An 18,513-nucleotide genomic window follows, 5' to 3' on the forward strand; every position below is an offset into this window, starting at 1 on the left:
GTTTATTTTATGAGAAACAGAAATAACAAGAACATGTAACAACTGGGTCTGCATGGCAAGCCCGCAGTAACGGGCAGCCCACATTACAGTGATAAAAAAGGGAGTCTGTCCATTAATGGTACCTGCCTATACCCCATCCACCCACTTTTGCACCCACTGCTCCACACACTTTTTGAGCTCTGTTGCCAATAATGAACCGAAATACAGTTATACTCAAATATACTAAAATAAAATTCAGGTATACAAACCAAAATTTTGTGCATCACTGGCATTTTTCTTACTATTTTCTTGAGATCTTGGTTTTTACTAGGCTTAACAACAACGAAATTTTTTTTTTCTTCATATCAATATTGACACAGGAGCGATTAGAATATTGAAAGCTAGATAATCGAATACGAATACAGATCGAATAATCCAGTAGACGCAAACATTTTATTTTTAATAAATGAAGCACACTTAGGTTCCTTGTAAACAGGCATTACCTGCTCCCTTACATGCTCTGGTGACGGGCGACAATTTGCGACCATGTTGGTGCAAACAAAGCAATTCAAGCAACCTGAAGTCGCTGGTACGGAAATATATATTTCAACTACTATTTTCACAGGAGTGGGCACTTCTGTTGCCAACTTGTATTCCACAAAGTGAGAGGATTGTTTTGTTGGGGTTGCAGGGTAATTCGAAATGCTGCCCAACTTGCTGACGTTCAACTGCGCATTAGAATACGGCGGGGCAGCCCGACAAAGAAAGACTGATACAATATTTACCCGTGTATAAGATGAATATCTTTTACCTAAAAACATCACAACATGGAGGGGTGTGCTCAATACACGGCGGAAAATTGGAACCCAACAATTGAGGTACTCCCATTTTATTCAGAGATATCCGCAGCGATCTCTCCGGTATCGAACATCGCGATTGTCCACGATTCTCCCACATTAAATAGTCTTCTGTTCTATCAAGAATGGATTAAATACTCTTCGGTGTCCGTCGCATTAGTCGTTCATCACTCTGGTGCCAGGCGCATCTTCCCGTTAATACACGGCTCTGAAGTGTGCAATACGAGCAGTGTACGCACGTGAGATGGTCTGCCCGTACCAGCATTTTGGCGGTCAAGCTGGGGTGCATTCAATACGCGATCGCGTCCAATATGTGAGCAGATAAGGTACCTTATTGGAACACGATACTCGAAAAAGTGTGGAATATTTTTGAATATCGCTATTTGATTCGATAAGCGAATCGAATATACAACTATTCGATTCGATATTCAAAAATTGCGAATATTCGCACAGCCCTAGTGATTTTCAAGATAGTTACAGAAGAACTAGAGGTGTGCAAATATTTGAAATTTCGAATACGAATCGAATATTTGTGATACTCTATTCGTATTCGTATATTTGATATTCGAAATTTTCGAATATTCGTATGACCTCGAATTTTTTTTAAATATCATAGTAACTTATACAAAGCTGTTGCAGGTGGCGCGCAGGAATATTGTACGTTGCGGTAACAGCGACGAACATGAATAGTAGAACAGCTACAAAGCGAGTCATGGAGCTTTCAAGGTACGCTCATCTGCGAATGCATCGTTACACGTTCGTTAACGGAAACCAGTACACAGTTGTGTGCAGTCACGATGAAAGTCCGTCGCAGCCAAACGCAAAACTGCGGCACGCTTCCTGCATCGTCAGTCGTGGCTGTGGATTGCCAACCAACTATGAACATTCGTGTGAAGCCTACAGTTCGGTGAAATTCCGGTTAAATATAGAAATTTTGTTGGCGTTGAGCTGAGCACTGCTGTTCACTGTGCCACACTGCATGCACAGTCAAAACCCGTGTCTCAAACGCATTTTTTCGGTTCCAATTTGTGGTAGTCAGCGATAGAATCATGGTCACGTGCGATGACAGCGATAATCGAGGAGTAGGACGCGAAGATATTTCGATATAGTTTCTTCAACTCCGGTGCTGTGTGACCACATGTTAAAAGTGCCAACTGGGATGACGATAATGCTGCAAAGTCATCTGAAACTGCACGAGCGGTTGTTACAGGTGATACGAAAACGCATATGGCCTTAAGCCCGACCCGCATGGAGTGATTTTGCTCGCATTCTCGCTTTGCTGAATTCGAGCTACGCTACCATTTTCTGGGAATTTTGGTGTCATGGCAGCCCCTATTGGAAACAGCAACCAATGAAATGCGTTCACGCTTGATTGACAGGTCAAGCCTCCTTTTTAGGCTCTTCCTAATGGCCAGACTCCCTTTTAATACACAGCACTGGTGACAGGATAAGTGGTGGAGAGTCCACACGTGCATGTGCAACCCACAGACGTGATTCAATACAGGATCCAAGAGAGAAAAACTGGGGCTGTGTGAATAGTAAAAATGTCTAATACGAATATTGCAAATATTTGACTGCGGATATCAAATCAAATAATGACTTCAAGCAACCCTTCTTTACCGCCGCAAAAATGGCCATTTTTTGGTGGTTTGACAAATATATTTTTTGTGGCTGACAGTATCACTTCAAAATATGTTGCCATATAGCAAAATGTAGACAAATGAATGCCCTATCGAATGATGTAAGTTTCAGAAACAAAGCTATCCATGTATTTCCAAAATTAATTTTGGACACAAAAGAAATGTGCGCAAACAGCAGAAACCTCATGAAGATAAGCCGGTATCGTGAACAAAAATATCAATCTACAAGTTCCAAAATATACAAAATGTGGCAAATTTTGTTAGAAATGATATTTGAAAATATCAACACCCTGGATCACAAGTTCATGAGTTGTGAAAAATAACGTCAACCCATGTTGTTGATGTAACTGAGTGACAGAGTTCATTGAAGAAGTAAAACAGAAACGGCCATAATAATTTCTGCAGAGAACATCTAATTCATGCTCAATTTCCCTGTTCTTGTACCACATTTTGGTATTTCACCACTTTTCTATTTCTTCCAATTAGTTTTGAGACAGGAAGAACAATAGTGCAAGTTATACATGTCCACACATTCAGGACAAAAATCTGATTATCTAACACCTTCAGAGTCGTTATTTGCGTTCTACTAAACAAACCAAATATGCTTTAAATGCGAGTACTGCACATTTACGAAAGAGGTCCGCCGCAGGAATCCGACATCGCAACTAAGATAAAATATCCACACTGCCTCATTGGCGCAGAGCCAGCTTCATAAATCACCACCACGAGCAAAAGCTAAAAGTGCAAATGAATCTCATTCTGTATTGTTTATAGTTAGGGCCAGAAGTTTTCGGGTTTTACTCTCTTTCAGATTCGGGGAGTAAAAATCAGGGAAATACGTTTATACCCTAAATTCCTGCAAATGTCGGGTGAAATTCTCTGCACTGTGCTAGTGCATTGTGGTGCAGGGAGAAATCGGGTCTTATATTAGGACGAAAAGGTTTTGGGAAATACTTTTTTCTCAATTCGGGGTGTAAAAATCGGGTGCTATATATTGGATGGCCAAATTCATGCAAATTCAGGTGACTGACAGCAGGATGCATTTTCCAGTCCAAAAGCTTTATTTTATATCGGTACAGTGGCAGGATTCCTATACTATTAATTAGGGGTGTGCGAATCAGAATATTTTAAGTCAAATCGAATATCGAATCAAATGGGGGAAAAAATTCCGAATACCGAATCGAATATCGAATATTCGTGCAAAATTTACAATACGTATGTGACTTTCGCACTAAAAGTGTGGCCCATGGCTTTAGTGTAATTTTTCTGGCATTAACTGTCACAAGAGAGACATGCAATTCTTCTGCTAAAAGCCCCTACTCTTTAATTTTACATGAGCGTGCTTCCTGCTTTCCAGGTGAGCCTGAACTTACTGGAGTGGTTACCTTCATTTCAAAATTTTATGTCAGGCAGTAGCACGTGACACGGATGAGGCTGTAATTGCTTCAGACAACCACAGGCCACTTGTGAAACAAACGAATTGGCATCCTGCCTCAGCTTTGCCATGAACACCCTTTAGTTTCTTTGCACTCGCCCTAGGAAGTTGCACTACTGAAATTTTAGACGTAAAAGGTATCTTTAAGACACCCTTCTTGTTCGTGGGCTGTAGTCATTATTCGAGAGTCCTAACATTTTAAAGGCAACCTCACAGACATCAAATCAAAGTCCCTCGTCTGCACCGCTAAACTGCATGTAGGAGGGGTGCCACCCCTTCCACAGACGGTGTCTACACAACTAACTTTAGATAACGTTATCTCAAACTAAACACCGTCCCGCCTGTATAGGTCCTGCAGCAAGGGCAATTTCAATGCTTCTAATACAACAGCCAACAACACAGCCATGACATGGTAACACATGTACTCTCTCAAAATGTTTTATATCAAAGGAATGAAGGTACAATTGTTAATATGATGTCATCTGTAGTTACCATCCTTTGCTAACATACAGCATCATTGCCATACTCAATGTCTCTGCACTCATTGACGAACGGTCGGGCCTCTGAACGTAACGCAGCTGGCTGAAGGTGCGCTCAACGTCACAACTCCCATTGGGGATACACAGTAAGCTCAGAGCTGCTGACCTCAAATTAGGGTACTTTGTGTTCTTCACCCAGTATTCCATGATGCCCAGGCCATCATTTGTTGGGATGTCTTCCTTTAAGTACTGAAACGAAGTCTTCTCGAAATCCGCTTTTAATTTACCATGCCGTGCCGACGCCACATGCTCTCTGATACAATCATAAGGCTTTTTTGCTGGATCTGGCGAAATCTCCAGGCAGCAGTACTTGCAGACCAACGTGAATTCCGCAGGTGTTTCACCGGAGTCCTGAAAAGCGTCTAGACGCGCCTTCTTCTTAAGGTCTCAAGTACTCAGTCTGTCTCAGTCTAAGTCTAAGGCCTCAAGGTCTGAGTACTCCCTCGCCCAGTCGTGGGCTGTCTTCTTTGGTCTGCCCATCAGGACAGCAGGCTTTGATCCCAAGAATAGGTGTCACACAAAGGTGCACGTTGCAAAACTGAACGAAGTTCGTGTGATAAGTGTGACCGAAAGCATCCGACACGGACGCATGACGCATCCACAACCAGGGAGAACGCGGAAAGCCCGCCGCTTGGTGTGCATGCGCAAATAAGATGTTGGATTGGATTGACTCGTCGCTCGGCTCGACACGGATTGAGACTGGCCGGTTAGCTTGCGCCCTCCTCTATGTTCTACGTTTGGTCGGTTTCTCGGGTTTTACCGACATCGTCGGGGCACAAATATCGGGTTTAACCCGAAGTCTGATAATTGCATTCGGGGGGTACAAACGGGGAGAAATAGGGTTAAACCCGAAAACTTCTGGCCCTATTTATAGTATCCACCAAATGTCACCACTTTTCCATATCTGCTTTGGAGGCTGAGTAGCGCGGCTCGCAGACTGTTGGTCACAGGTGATAAACGCTCTATGGGTGTGGTGGTAAGGTAAGAGTTAATGCAATGTGCACATACAGCACACACAACCACATTTTGATAATCACAAATGTGTAGGGAAGCATCAACTATGAAAGTATGAAGAAAAGTTTGCTACTCCCACAAGACAATTTAACAACAACAACTTTATTTTGGCTTTGGGGAGTGGGGAGGTTCATCGCCACAGGCGATACTCTGCCCCATTGCTGGTGGGAATGTAGGGAATAAAAAAAAAAAAAAACGAGCCCCTTCACAAGAATGATTGAAGTCCGATGGTGTCCAGAAACGCCAGAAGAGCTTTGAGCGCAGAGCGTTGCTGGGCTGGATTAGGCCAGGGACCAAGCAATTTCGATAGGGAGAAGGGGCGAGAGTCCAGCGGACGAAGAGACTCTGAGAGTGTGGTTCGGGAAGGTTGGTAGTGGGAGCAATGAAGAAGAATATGCTCCAGATCCTCAAGCACACCACAGTGGCAGCAGGTGGGAGAGTCAACTTGTCTCAAGCGGTAACGCCACTGAGCTGTAAAGGCCACATCGAGGCGCATTCGGTGGATTAATGCAGCATCTTGACGAGAGGTGTTTCGTGGCATGCGGAAAGCGAGCGTTGGATCAACTCTGCTCAACATAGAGGGGGGAAGAATGTCGGTTGTCCATTGGCGGGAAGCCAGGGGTGTCACTAGGCGTCGGAGAATATGCCAAATGCGAGGCTGAGCAAGGCAATGCGAGGCGAGGCTGAGGCAAGACAATTTACACTGCTGCAGTTGCAGGTGAAACTTCAGCATATATGGAGCTCATAGTAGATTCCTCAAAGAAAGACACTGTATTTGATGTAGTGTGATTGTCCCAGGCCAGTATCCCTAGAAGTCGACCTCTGGGGGTAGCGAGCTTCCAAGGTGGCGCGGGGGGTATATGTATATGGACACGTGTTTGTGGGTATATACACATTGGTAGCTCAGCTGTATTGGGCAATCTCAGAAATTTCAGTGGGGAAAGGGTTGCAAAAAACCAAGGGGGTCTAGGGAAATCCCTGTCCCAAACTATGGCTTTTCACATTACCGACTGACTGTAAGTCATGTACCACATGCTTAGCAGCAACATCTTGAGCTCGATGGTGGATGTGAGAAGGTAGCAGGTCAGACTCAAAAAGCTATCGTATGCAACGTCCACGTATCACCGGAGATGCTATCACGCTGGTCCCGTCGTCTTAAAACTGCCCTCTTATGTCGTGGCAGGTGGTGGAGGCACCGCATGACATCTCTCACAAACGATGTCCTCGTTGGTTTAAACAGGCACCGCTGCTCTCATTGGAGCCTTCAACCTCCACCTTCCGCAATGCTAAAAGGACGCACACTGAGTAGTATCATTCCAGCTATCTTTCACGCCAGAGCTGCAGTTCTCTCACGTGACAACAGTTGCTTTCACTTTATGACAAATGTGATTGCTGGGACACCTCCCGTCGTGTTCACTAACGCTTTCAAGAAGCTCGTTTGAGATACTGGGGTATAGTTCAATATGGTCGTGCAGCGCAGACTTTGCTGGTGTTTGGAGAATTTAATGGCAAGCATTTCGGCAGTCACCGCCGATTTGTGCGTTAGGTACTGCCTCCTCGGCGCCTTTGCCAACTGGCAGTCTGGATATGTTTACACGCTGAGCAATGCACACACAGCCTTCGGTAGGCATGTCATTGGACTATCCCAACACTGTTTCCTTGTTCAGGTGCAGCATTCAAATATCCCAATTAGACGAGGAGAGAAGACGTAAGCAAGCACAACACGAACTCACACACAAGAACGACGAAACTAAACCAACTCCCGGTAGCGATTGCACACGTGCATGCATCCCGTGCACGTCGCTGTTGCATGGTTTTGTATCATACAGTTTTATTCATGCACCGATGTGTTCTATATGAATTTCTCACGTACAATTTCAGTCGTCTATCGCGTGTGTTTTGCAAGGAGACTCATTACCAAAAGTGGATCCGGACAATGCGTATCCTGCCAGACTGGCGAGAAGCCGTTGCAAAATCGTTTGCGTACACGCTTGATGATTTTGCGTGACGCTGACATCGCAAGCATGGAACGCACCACCACAGCGCATTCCCGTCCGGAAAATGCTGCACGGGTTTAGCGTATAATGCTCGTGAATTCAGGAAATTTCGAATATTCGAAAGCCACAAATATAAAATCGTTCAATGAAACCGAATACGAATAGTGAAAATATTCTATTCGTATTCGAAATGTTGAATATTCGCACAGACCTAAAAAAAACTTTCCCATCCCAGATATTTGTCAGAAACCTGGAGCTCTCGGGTCACAGGCGATAACAAAACGACTGCTTACTACAATTCTACAATTTTCTCCTACTGACTTACCACAAGCATCTTGCACATAATTTAATCTCACACCACGAAAACTGTCGGCGACAAATTTGGGCAACGCAGTTGTGATAAGCCATCATAGCCAATGACGCTATGGCTCTCACATCATTTTAGACTCAGGCTCCTTGAGTAACTCTGAACTGCAATGGCAAGGAATAAACCATTGCAGCAAACCACTGCAATAAGATTTCACATGGGCACCCACCACTGGCAAACATGGGGACTTGCGTGGCTGCATAAAACTAGCGCAAATTTTTACCGGTGTTTCAGTGAAATCGACCATGTTTCGCGAAACCAACTGTTTCCCTCAGAACAGTGTGTTTTATGTGGAATATTCGTGGTGTCCCAGAAAACGTGTCATTGAATTATAATAAAAAAACTCCACCACCTAGAGTTAAGCGGTCAACCGCATTTGCTCTTACTGGGTTTTAGCCACCTCCTGATGTGAATGTCGTGTAACATAAGTTTAATTATGTAAATTTTTGCAAGCTTAAGTCGGATATTTGCCAAGTAAAGGGCATTTTTTTACCCCACCAATGTGAAGAGCGTGTCTAATTTACTCAAATTAATGATAATTGACAGAGATAATCAGGAGGTATCCCATCGGAAAAAATAGCCATCCATCATGCTCCACGGAGCTCCCACAGGATAGCGCACGATGAATTTTTCAGCGCAATCTTTGTAGGTCCGACGAAAGGAGGTTGGAAACCCAGCCCACCCCGGCATCGCAGAAAGAGATAACACAGGCATGGCTTATCGTGTCCGACTTTCGCTGGGATAACACTTTCCCTCTCCCAATTTTAGGAACTGTTACTTTTTCTACTATCACTCTGTGGGCTGGCTTTGGAACCTCCTTTCGTCGGACTGAGAGCGATTGCGCTCAAAAAGTCATCGCACGTTATGGTCCGGTGCTCCGAAAAGTATGATGTTCCAATGGGATAGCTCATGAATATCACTGTCAATTATCATGAATTTGAGTGAATTCGGCAAGCTCTTCATGTTGGTGGGATAAAAAAGTGACCTTTACTTGGCAAATTCCTAAGTTCACTTTGCAAAAATTTACATAATTAAACTTAGATTACATGACATGCACATCAGAAGGTGGCAAAAACCTAGTAAGAACAAATGCTGTTAACCTCGTGATTCTAGGTGGCGTAGTTTTTTTAATTATAATTCAATGACACGTTTTCTGGGACACCCTGTATATTACAGAGTTATGTAAGGATTTCATTCAATCTGCAACATTTTCACAGGTTACACCCAACCAGTCGCGACTGCCCAATACAACCTCACATGCTAGCTCTTACACGGCTGAACGTGCCGCCGCAATAGATATACCGTATTTTCACGCGTATTAGCCGCACCGCAGATAAGCCGCAGGACTCGTTTTTGGATACATTTTGAAAATGTTTTTGCAGATAAGCCGCACTCGCAGATAAGCCGCGGGTAATACGACGCGACTGCTTTGTGCGCTAAACCAGTGATGCACAAACAAAATCAATAGAGACTCTCAACGCTCGTCGACGGCGTACTCCCTGCCAGCTGCCCTGTTCCCGTACTGGTCCGCGACGTCGACGACTTTTAATTTGAAGCCGCTGTCGTAGCTGTGCCTCCGCGTTGGAGCCATGCCTTACCTCTAACTGCCGTGCCCGTGTCCACGAATGCTGTTGCTCAGGTCAAATGAGAACTGACGCTTAGCTGACCACGTTTTATCCCGATGTCAGGTGTATTGAACCCTTCCTGCCGACACAGGAGACCGTAGGGAAGGTCATAAACCCTGTGGTCCATATTCCGGTGTCGGCATGATGTATAACAAAGGAGGTCAGTTGTAGTGTTCTACTAAGATCGGATTGTGCCCTTGTTGCGTGTTTTTTGCCGATTGATGAATTAGTGGTGTTCCAGGAGACATTAATCACTGTCACCCCTTTTGTTAAAGCTTCGTGGGGGAATGTATTCGGAAGGTCAGTCCACTCGAATGTGGACCCGCCCTTGTTCGGTATTGTTCGTGCACTAGCAGGGCGGTTCTGTTCCGAAAAAACATGAGGCACCGTCGGCCCTTTCGTGTAATCCGGGGTATGGGGAAAATACCAGGGAAAAATAACCATCAGATAAGCCGCACCCGTGGATAAGCCGCAGAGCGTCCGCGAAAAAAAAAAAATTGCGCATAAGCCGCGGCTAATACGCGTGAAAATACGGTAATTTAGTGACTGGAACACCCGGGGAGTAATTGTCAGGGTTGAGTCTAATTATCTTTGCACACTGAAAAGTTACGAAAGGTTAGAAAAACACACTTGACGAGTAGGTAAGCGACCTTGGGAGAATAATACAACATTTTTTTGTTCCTTTTCTCTTGCCCGTGGAATCCTGCAGTTTTGTAAATCCCACTTGGTGGAAATGTTAACTTTCCACTGCAGAAAGCTAGGGGCTATAGGTAAAACATAACTATGTGTTTTAAAGCAGACAAAAAGCTGAAGTCCTTGACTCACCTGGAGCCCCTGGTCTGCTGAAGGTGCAGACCCCACTTCTGTCATCCCTAACATGAGCCTGTGACGAAACGGCTCGCCAGTTCCCTCTGGTCGAAGCTCCACCAACCATGGCAGGAGGGAAGGAGGAGACCTCTCTCCAAAATTTCCTTTCCCTGGATGCTCACTTGAGCGGGTTGTCAAAGGACGCTTTTTGCGTTTACGGGGCTGGTAGTCAGCTGGACGCCTACGTATGTGGAACGAGAGGGTGCCTACATGAAAAAAAAAAAAAAAGAAAAAAAAAAAGAGCTATATATGCATACAGGAACGCACTGGATTACAAAAGAAACAAATAATGACAGTTGGAACTGCATCTCCCATAGGCAAGTGGCACACTTTTGCATATACATATCTTCAATATAGCAATAACTTGGATATTCCCATCAGCTCACCCATTGAAGTACATGTAAACAAGATATCTGTATAACGATTGCTATGAAAGCATTTGCTCGCATATAGTGATCGAAATTTTCCCAGCAGTCAGTAAAACAAGTGAAAATTGAGGAGCAAAATTCCATTTTTCCACTGAAAAGAAATTAAGGTGCCATTATCAAGAGTTTTAGCCGCTATGAGCATTAAAGTGAGAACGTGCAGTCTGTTTATCTGTGCATAACTGATGGGGATGAGATGCGCGTGTTGCAAGGCGTGTTACTTTGAAGGGGCTTGCAAGAAGTAGAGTAGGTATGCTTCCTTTCCACATTGTTCTCTCGCCCTCACGTTTTCTTCTGGTTTACTGCATGCTACGACGATGTCTGCGGTTCCGGAACGTGTTTCGATGAGGAACGACATTGCTCGACGGATTTTGTACCGGTGCGAAGTATTATGCCTTTCAAAATGCGAGTTGGCAGCGTTGGTACGTTAGCACTCAAACACGTGCTGACGAATTACCCATGGACAAGGTATGTTCTATACAACAATGCAGTTCTGATGGTGAGGATGATGATGGTGACTATGGCACTGGATGAGCCGTGGATTTCAAAGAGTGCAGAATGGGTTGTCTGTCCATATCATCCACCACGGCTTTGCATTTGTGAAACATTTTCACACACCAAAGTTGGATCAGTAATTGCCTTGGAATTGGGCAGCGCACGTGTGTGTTTGACGCGTGGGGGGGTCTTCCCCCTAAACCAAGATGATGGCACGGGAGATTGACATCTGTCGCCTCCTCGGCTCATTCGTATCATCCAAACTGTAATACATGGGAAGAATAGGCATTCCGGCCGGGACAAGAAAATAATTTGTCATCCCAAAATTCATATAATCCATGATCGTATCATCCTCATTCTGCTATACAGTAGACTTCCGTTAATACGACTTCGGATAATTCGTTTTTCCGCTTAATAGGGGATTTCAGATATTGCCCTTGTGCACCGCACGGGGGCCCTCCGTCGCCCAAGTCACGCGCATCGCGCAATGCGTCGTGGGAAATGGTTTACATTCATGTTCGTCTGCCTGTTGCTCGAAGGTGTGGGAGGTGAAGAAGAGAGAAAACCGAAACCGTTTGCGCTCGAATTCTTCTCTCTGACTCATGAAAACTAAATCCCAAGGTGCAGCGGGGCTTTCGAAACACGGCGCTCTCTGGTGGGCCATCCATGCAATTTCTGAAATCGTCTATTCAATCGAATTCGGAGGTCCCGTCAAATGCCCATATGTTTCTATTGATAAAAAAGTTTGTTATTTCGAACGTGAAATCAGTGCAAATCGTATAATTCGATCAATGCGTCCGCAAATCAGGCACCGCGTCGCCCGCACCGCACATAGCAACAGAAAGTTCGCCCTAAAGCTCAGGTGGCAGATTGGCAGATGGCGACTGAACAGTACCGATCCGTTCCGATAACCACGAGTTTTTGTGCACCGTACGCTATCGTACTTGCGTACGTAAGTGATTGTGCCTGTGGTTCTGCGCGCGTGCAAAACAGAGCTTCGCGCATTGTGCAGAACCATCACGCATCCCTTGCGTACATAAAGCCGATGGCGTATGATTAGGGTTCCGGGATTTCGGAGTTTATTTCTGGGTGTTACCGGAGGATGTTTTTCGGAGTTTATTCTATTTTCAAAAAAATGATTTTTTCTGAGTGTATCATTTATTGCTCAGTTAATATCCGAAATTCGGAGAGCACTTGACGACGCACACACAGTTGTGCAGCGAAAACGCAGTTGTCACATTTATTGCTTCAACACTAAAGAGACATAACCTTAACAATACATTTCGTGCGAAGCACACTGAGGTGTTCCGCAATTCCGAAAGCACCCTTTCCGTGTGCTCACTGTTACGCGGCAACACTTACATAGGACAACCTCTGCATCGCGATCGAGGGACGATGTGAACTCCTCGAAATCAGGGTACTACTTGACGTAGTCGCAGGGCAGTTTTCGCTTGCATCCCATCTTGTCGTCAGCACTATAACTAGTTGTAATTTCAAAAAGACCACTCTGTATGACCACGGTTCGATACTTATTTTAGTGCTTATGTCACATGTAGGACAAGGAAATCGGAAAACAGGCTAGGGAAAAACCCGGCCGGTGAATCCTCAAGTGGTCGAGATAACCGTCGAAGGAAACGCTAGGTCACAGAAACCATTGTTATGTTGCGGTGGGGTCAGTATCCGAGGTCAGAAGAAACCCAGGACACAAAAGGAGGCCAAGAACAATAACCCGGTTATCAGGGGAAACATCTGCCAAGCGGAGTTTTTCGGATTAATCCGAATTGCTTAAAATTTTACCGGAGTACGTTTTTCGGATATTTTCGGATAGATCCGAAAACCCGGAACCCTACGTATGATGCACTAAAACTCAATCCATTTGGTGGTGGTTCGCGGTTCTGATGAGTGCCGGGCGAGGAGGAAACGTCTCCTTTCTCGTTTTTTCTCTCCGTTTTTTGTTTCACGTTTCACCGGGCTTTCGTTCGGAAACTGTCGGTGCAACAAGAGTCCGATACACAACGTGCGCTTGGCGAGTTTCGATGACTTTGTGGAAGTGGACAACATCGTTGTCGGACGTGTCCTGCCCGGGCAAGATGGCGAAAACTGAAGACTATTTCGGTGAGAGCATTCAGTGCGTGTGTGTGCACGCACGCACGCTGCGAGCTCTCCGCAAAATTGTCTTCAGTTTCCCTTCCGCCATCTTGCGCGGGCAGAACACGTCCGACAACGGTCTTGTAGCGCGCGTGCACGAGCTCTATGTGCAATGCTTCCAGATGCTTGTTTCAAGCGCGAGCGACAGCAGAGGAATGCACAAAGGTGACATTGACCTCTACAATTTTTCAGCCTATTCTTTAATTCGACCTTCGGATAATTCTCTCAAATTTCGCATTCCCGTCAGGGTCGAATTAATGGAAGTTTACTGTATAATTATTTGACCATTACTTATAATTACCGTATTTTCACGCGTATTAGCCGCGGCTTATGCGCGATTTATTTTTTTCGCGGACGCTCTGCGGCTTATCCGTGGGTGCGGCTTCTCTGGTGACTATTTTTCCCTGGTACTTTCCCCATACCCCGGGTTAAACGAAAGGGCCGACAGTGCCTCATGTTTTTCGGAACAGGACCGCCCTGCCGGTGCACGAACAATACCGAACAGGGGCGGGTCCACTCCACATTCGAGTGGACTAACCCGTCAATCCACGAAGAACACGCAACAAGGGCACAATCCGATCTTAGTAGAACACTAGAACTGACCTCCTTTGTTATAGATCATGCCGACACCGGAATGTGGACAGGGTTTATGGCCTTCCCTACGGTCTCCTTTGTCGGCAGACCCACAGGAAGGGTTCAATGCACCTGACATCGGGATAAAACGTGGTCAGCTAAGCGTCAGTTCTCATTTGACGAGAGCAGCAGCATTCGTGGACACGGGCACGGCAGTTAGAGGTGAGGCACAGCCACGACAGCGGCTTCAAACTAAAAGTCGTCGACTTCGCGGACAAGTACGGGAACAGGGCAGCTGGCAGGGAGTACGGGGCTGACGAGCGTTGAGCGTCTCTGTTGATTTTGTATGTGCATCACTGGTTTAGCGCACAAAGCAGTCGCGTCGTATTACCCGCGGCTTATCTGCGAGTGCGGCTTATCTGCAAAAACATTTTCAAAATGTATCTAAAAACGAGTCCTGCGGCTTATCTGCGGTGCGGCTAATACGCGTGAAAATACGGTACTTATATACTTGTGCCAGAGGAAAGAGGAAGAGAAAGAGGAACAAGGAACAAATTGGTGGAAAAAAAGCAATGGTGTGCACAAACGCGCAGAACAACGCCGCTTATTTGTGGTCGGCAAAGAAAGTAAGCCTCACTGTTTTCAGGGGATCAAGACCTTTCCTGCTGACAACATAGCCAATAAAAAGGCATGGATGACAGTCTGTATATTCTCAAATAGCAGTGACGGTATTCGCGTTCGCGGGGTTCACTATTGGGTTGGGCTCAACATCACAATGTTGATTCAGTCGCGGCTGAAGAAACGAACGCACCCACATATAACAAACAACAACAACAACTTTATTGTCAGATGGTGAACGGGGAGTTTCATCACCAGATGCGATACTCGACATCATTGCTGGTGGTGATGTGGGGAATTAAATAAATTATTTTCTACGCTGGGATGTTTTCAGTTTGCCTGTAGATGAATATTTTGGAATGAATGAGTCTCTAATTTCCGGCATTGCGTGAGTGTGCAGCAAGGCCTAGTGAGCCATGCCGCAACTCCCATGCCACAAGTCTGTGCTGCCAGCACATCAAGCCCTCATTCAGAGCAGCTCTCCTTAACTCAAACTCAGCTTTATTCAAACAACCAAAGCTCCACATCGCCATTAGTAGCCACAGTAATCAAGGCACGCGTGTCAACTACAAGTACTTTTTGTTACATTTGTCAAGAAGGCAATGTTTACTTGAAGTCATCAAACTTGGGTCCCTGAGAGTCGCGTCGTAGCAAACTTGAGTCTCATCGCCACCTATCGTATTTACTCGCATATTTTGCGCCATCACATAATTTGTGCACCCCTGGTTTAGCACTAAAAACGACAAGAGAACGAAATATTGCGTAATTTGCGCACCCGCGTTTTCACGTGCGGATATCTGGCATGCGCGTCTCAGCGACCGTGGCGATTGCTTTCGCAACGCCGTCAGTGCTACCGAAGTTATTGCGGTGCTTTTGTTTCATTTGTGCACACTTTCGGGTAATGATCCACAGACGCGATGGACGATACTGTCACTCAAACTAATAAATGCAGGAAAGAAACGCTGAACAAACACGCTATGACAAACCTTACAGCACAACATGACAAAGTTGGCGAACATAGCGTGCTTTCGGTTGTCAAGTGCGACTAGCGGCATCGCCAGTAGCGTCTAGACATATTTCACCGGTATATGAGCGTTAGTGGGCCGGCATTTTGCCTCCCCGACTGTCCGCGATTGCGAGATATTTGGGTACTCCTTTCATGCTTGCAGTGATATGCAGTGATAATGTCAATCTGCTCTACCGAGAGCCTATATGACCGGCAAACTAAATTCTTTAAATTTTGCATCATTTGAATATCGTAACGAACGTTCCCGCGCAATTTGCGCAACCCCAACTTTTCCGACTTTTTCTTGGGAGAAAAAGTGTGCAAATTATGCGAGTAAATACGGCACCTCACATTCCACGTCAACAACGCCAACCTTAAGAAATGAGTTGAGGGTCATCGGCTCCATGACAGCCTCCCATGCTCCGATTTTATGACCTTTGCATACTGTGCACCTGTCCTGTTTTCATATACAGTGGAACCTCGTTAATACGTACCCGCTTAAGCCGTAATTCCGCTGAATCCCCATCGCTACTCCCATTGAAACCAATGTATTTGCTACCCGCTTAAGCCGTAGCTGCTCGCAGCCTCAATATCGGTTAATGCGTACTTTTCGTCCTCGAACAGTCTGTGCAGAACAAAAAAAATAGCTCCTCCCGTACCAGAAACAAAGATTCGGAAGCATGTGGCTCCTCCAGAGACGGGGCGACGCCAATACATCACTCCAGCGAGGAGGAGAGGTCATGTCGATGTCAAGTGGTTAGACAATTGCACAAGGCTACAAGTAGCAAGTCTTCTCATGAATTGCTCCTTTTGGGAAAAACTCCCATAAGTAATGTGCATGTCATACACAGAAAAATGTGGTTAGTTCATTGGGATGTTGTTTCCTTCGTTCTCAAACAGACCTGAAAATACAAAATGCACAAAGTACCTTTAATCCGATTGTGTTGCCTCTCAATTGCCAAAGGGCAGTCATCATCATCAAGAATGTACTCCTTTATTCCTGCAGGAATGGGCCCAATACTTCCAGGAGGGGAGGATGATCGCTGCTGAAGCATGTGGTCTAATGGTGATGTCTCTCCCGATGGAGGAAGCAAAACCTGGCAAAGCATAGCATCCACCTTTCACAAACAATGCATCCAGTACCTTGTGCATAAACATAGTCATGAGCACCCATTGTGCATCTGAGCGTCGTGTAGAAGTGAGCTCCATCTTTAACAGCCCATTGTTACATCCTCACATCATCACACGGTCGCATGCGCGGTTGCTATGCACGGTTGCTATGTACGGTTGCTATGTACGGTTGCTATGTACGGTTGCTATGTACGGTTGCTATGTACGGTTGCTATGTACGGTTGCTATGTACGGTTGCTATGTACGGTTGCTATGTACGGTTGCTATGTACGGTTGCTATGTACGGTTGCTATGTACGGTTGCTATGCACGGTTGCTATGCACGGTTGCTATGCACGGTTGCTATGCACGGTTGCTATGCACGGTCCGGCATATCAAGCAAGTTCAAGCAAAAAATGTGTATGAAAACTAAAGGTTCTTCAAAGAAGTGGTCCAAACCAGTCTTGGGAAGTAACTTGGTTACAAGTAATCACTGACTGAGCAATTAACCAGTAACTTCCCTTTTTCTATATATAATCAAACTCAAACTCAAACCAGTAACTGTAATTAATAACCCTTTCACAGAGAGCAACTTTCATGGTGAGTACCAGTCGGCGACAGGGAGTGCACAAAGATGCGACAAGGTTCTGAAGTTAGAGACAAAAACACTAAATTCTAAAGTACCATACTTGACCACATATAATTAGGGCCAGAAGTTTTCGGGTTTAACCTTATTTCTTCCCGTTTGTACCCCCCGAATGAAATTATCAGACTTCGGGTTAAACCCGATATTTGCGCCCCGACGATGTCAGTAAAACCCAAGAAACCGGCCAAACGTAGAACATAGAGGAGGGCGCAAGCTAACCGGCCAGTCTCAATCCGTGTCAAGCCGAGCGACGAGTCAATCCAATCCAACATCTGATTTGCTCATGCGCACCAAGCGGTGGGCTTTCTGCGTTCTCCCCGGTTGTGGATGCGTCATGCGTATGTGTCGGATGCTTTTGGTCACACTTATCACACGAACTTTGTTCAGTTTCTTTGTGTGACGCCTATTCTTGGGATCAAAGCCTGCTGTCCTGATGGGCAGACCAAAGAAGACAGCCCATGACAGGGCGAGGGAGTACTCAGATCTTGAGGTTAAGAAGAAGGCGCGCCAGGGCACTTTTCAGGACTCCGGTGAAACACCTGCGGAATTCACATTGGTCTGCAAGTACTGCTGCCTGGAGATTTCGCCAGATCCAGCAAAAAAGCCTTATGATCGCATCAGAGAGCACGTGGTGTCGGCACGGCATGGTAAATTGAAAGCGGACTTCGAGAAGGCCGAGCAGGCGAAAACGACACAACAAACCATCTTCGACATTACCGTAAGACAGCGGAGCAAGGAAAAAGAAGCAAAAGGTGCGATACACGATTTTGTGCACGCCGTCTGCTTTGCAGGAATAAGTCTGGAGCATGCAGACGTTGAACTTGGGTGCTTCTTCAATCGCGGGCGCGAATCATACCAGAGTTTCTTTTCACTTGTAACTGACCCTGCATCTGTGCAAGAAGAATTTTGTCAGTACTTAAAGGAAAATTTTTACTCCCCGAATCTGAAAAAGAGTAAAACCAGAAAACTTTGGCCCTACGTATAACGTATGATGTCATCTGTAGCTACCATCCTTTGTTAACATACAGCATCATTGCCATCGTCAATGTCTCTGCACCCACTGACGAATGGTCGGGCCTCTGAACGTAACGCAGCTGGCTGAAGGTGCGCTCAACGTCACAACTCCCATTGGAGATACACAGTAAGCTCAGAGCTGCTGACCTCAAATTAGGG

The 18,513-nt window shown here is 45.5% G+C and overlaps 1 protein-coding gene across 1 annotated transcript in view; it reads right to left on the reverse strand.

Moving 5' to 3' along the window:
* LOC135398502 (afadin-like) overlaps nucleotides 1-18,513 on the reverse strand; it is a 224,298-nt gene that overhangs the window by 175,197 nt on the left and 30,588 nt on the right. The window contains exons 7-8 of the mRNA XM_064629904.1: nucleotides 16,514-16,682; nucleotides 10,279-10,526 (exon numbers count right to left, since the gene is read on the reverse strand). Coding sequence (XP_064485974.1) covers nucleotides 10,279-10,526; nucleotides 16,514-16,682 — 417 coding nt within the window. The remainder of the gene's footprint in view (nucleotides 1-10,278; nucleotides 10,527-16,513; nucleotides 16,683-18,513) is intronic.

This window comes from Ornithodoros turicata, chromosome 6, assembly GCF_037126465.1.
Source record: "Ornithodoros turicata isolate Travis chromosome 6, ASM3712646v1, whole genome shotgun sequence".
In the NCBI taxonomy this organism is placed as follows: Eukaryota; Metazoa; Arthropoda; class Arachnida; order Ixodida; family Argasidae; genus Ornithodoros; species Ornithodoros turicata.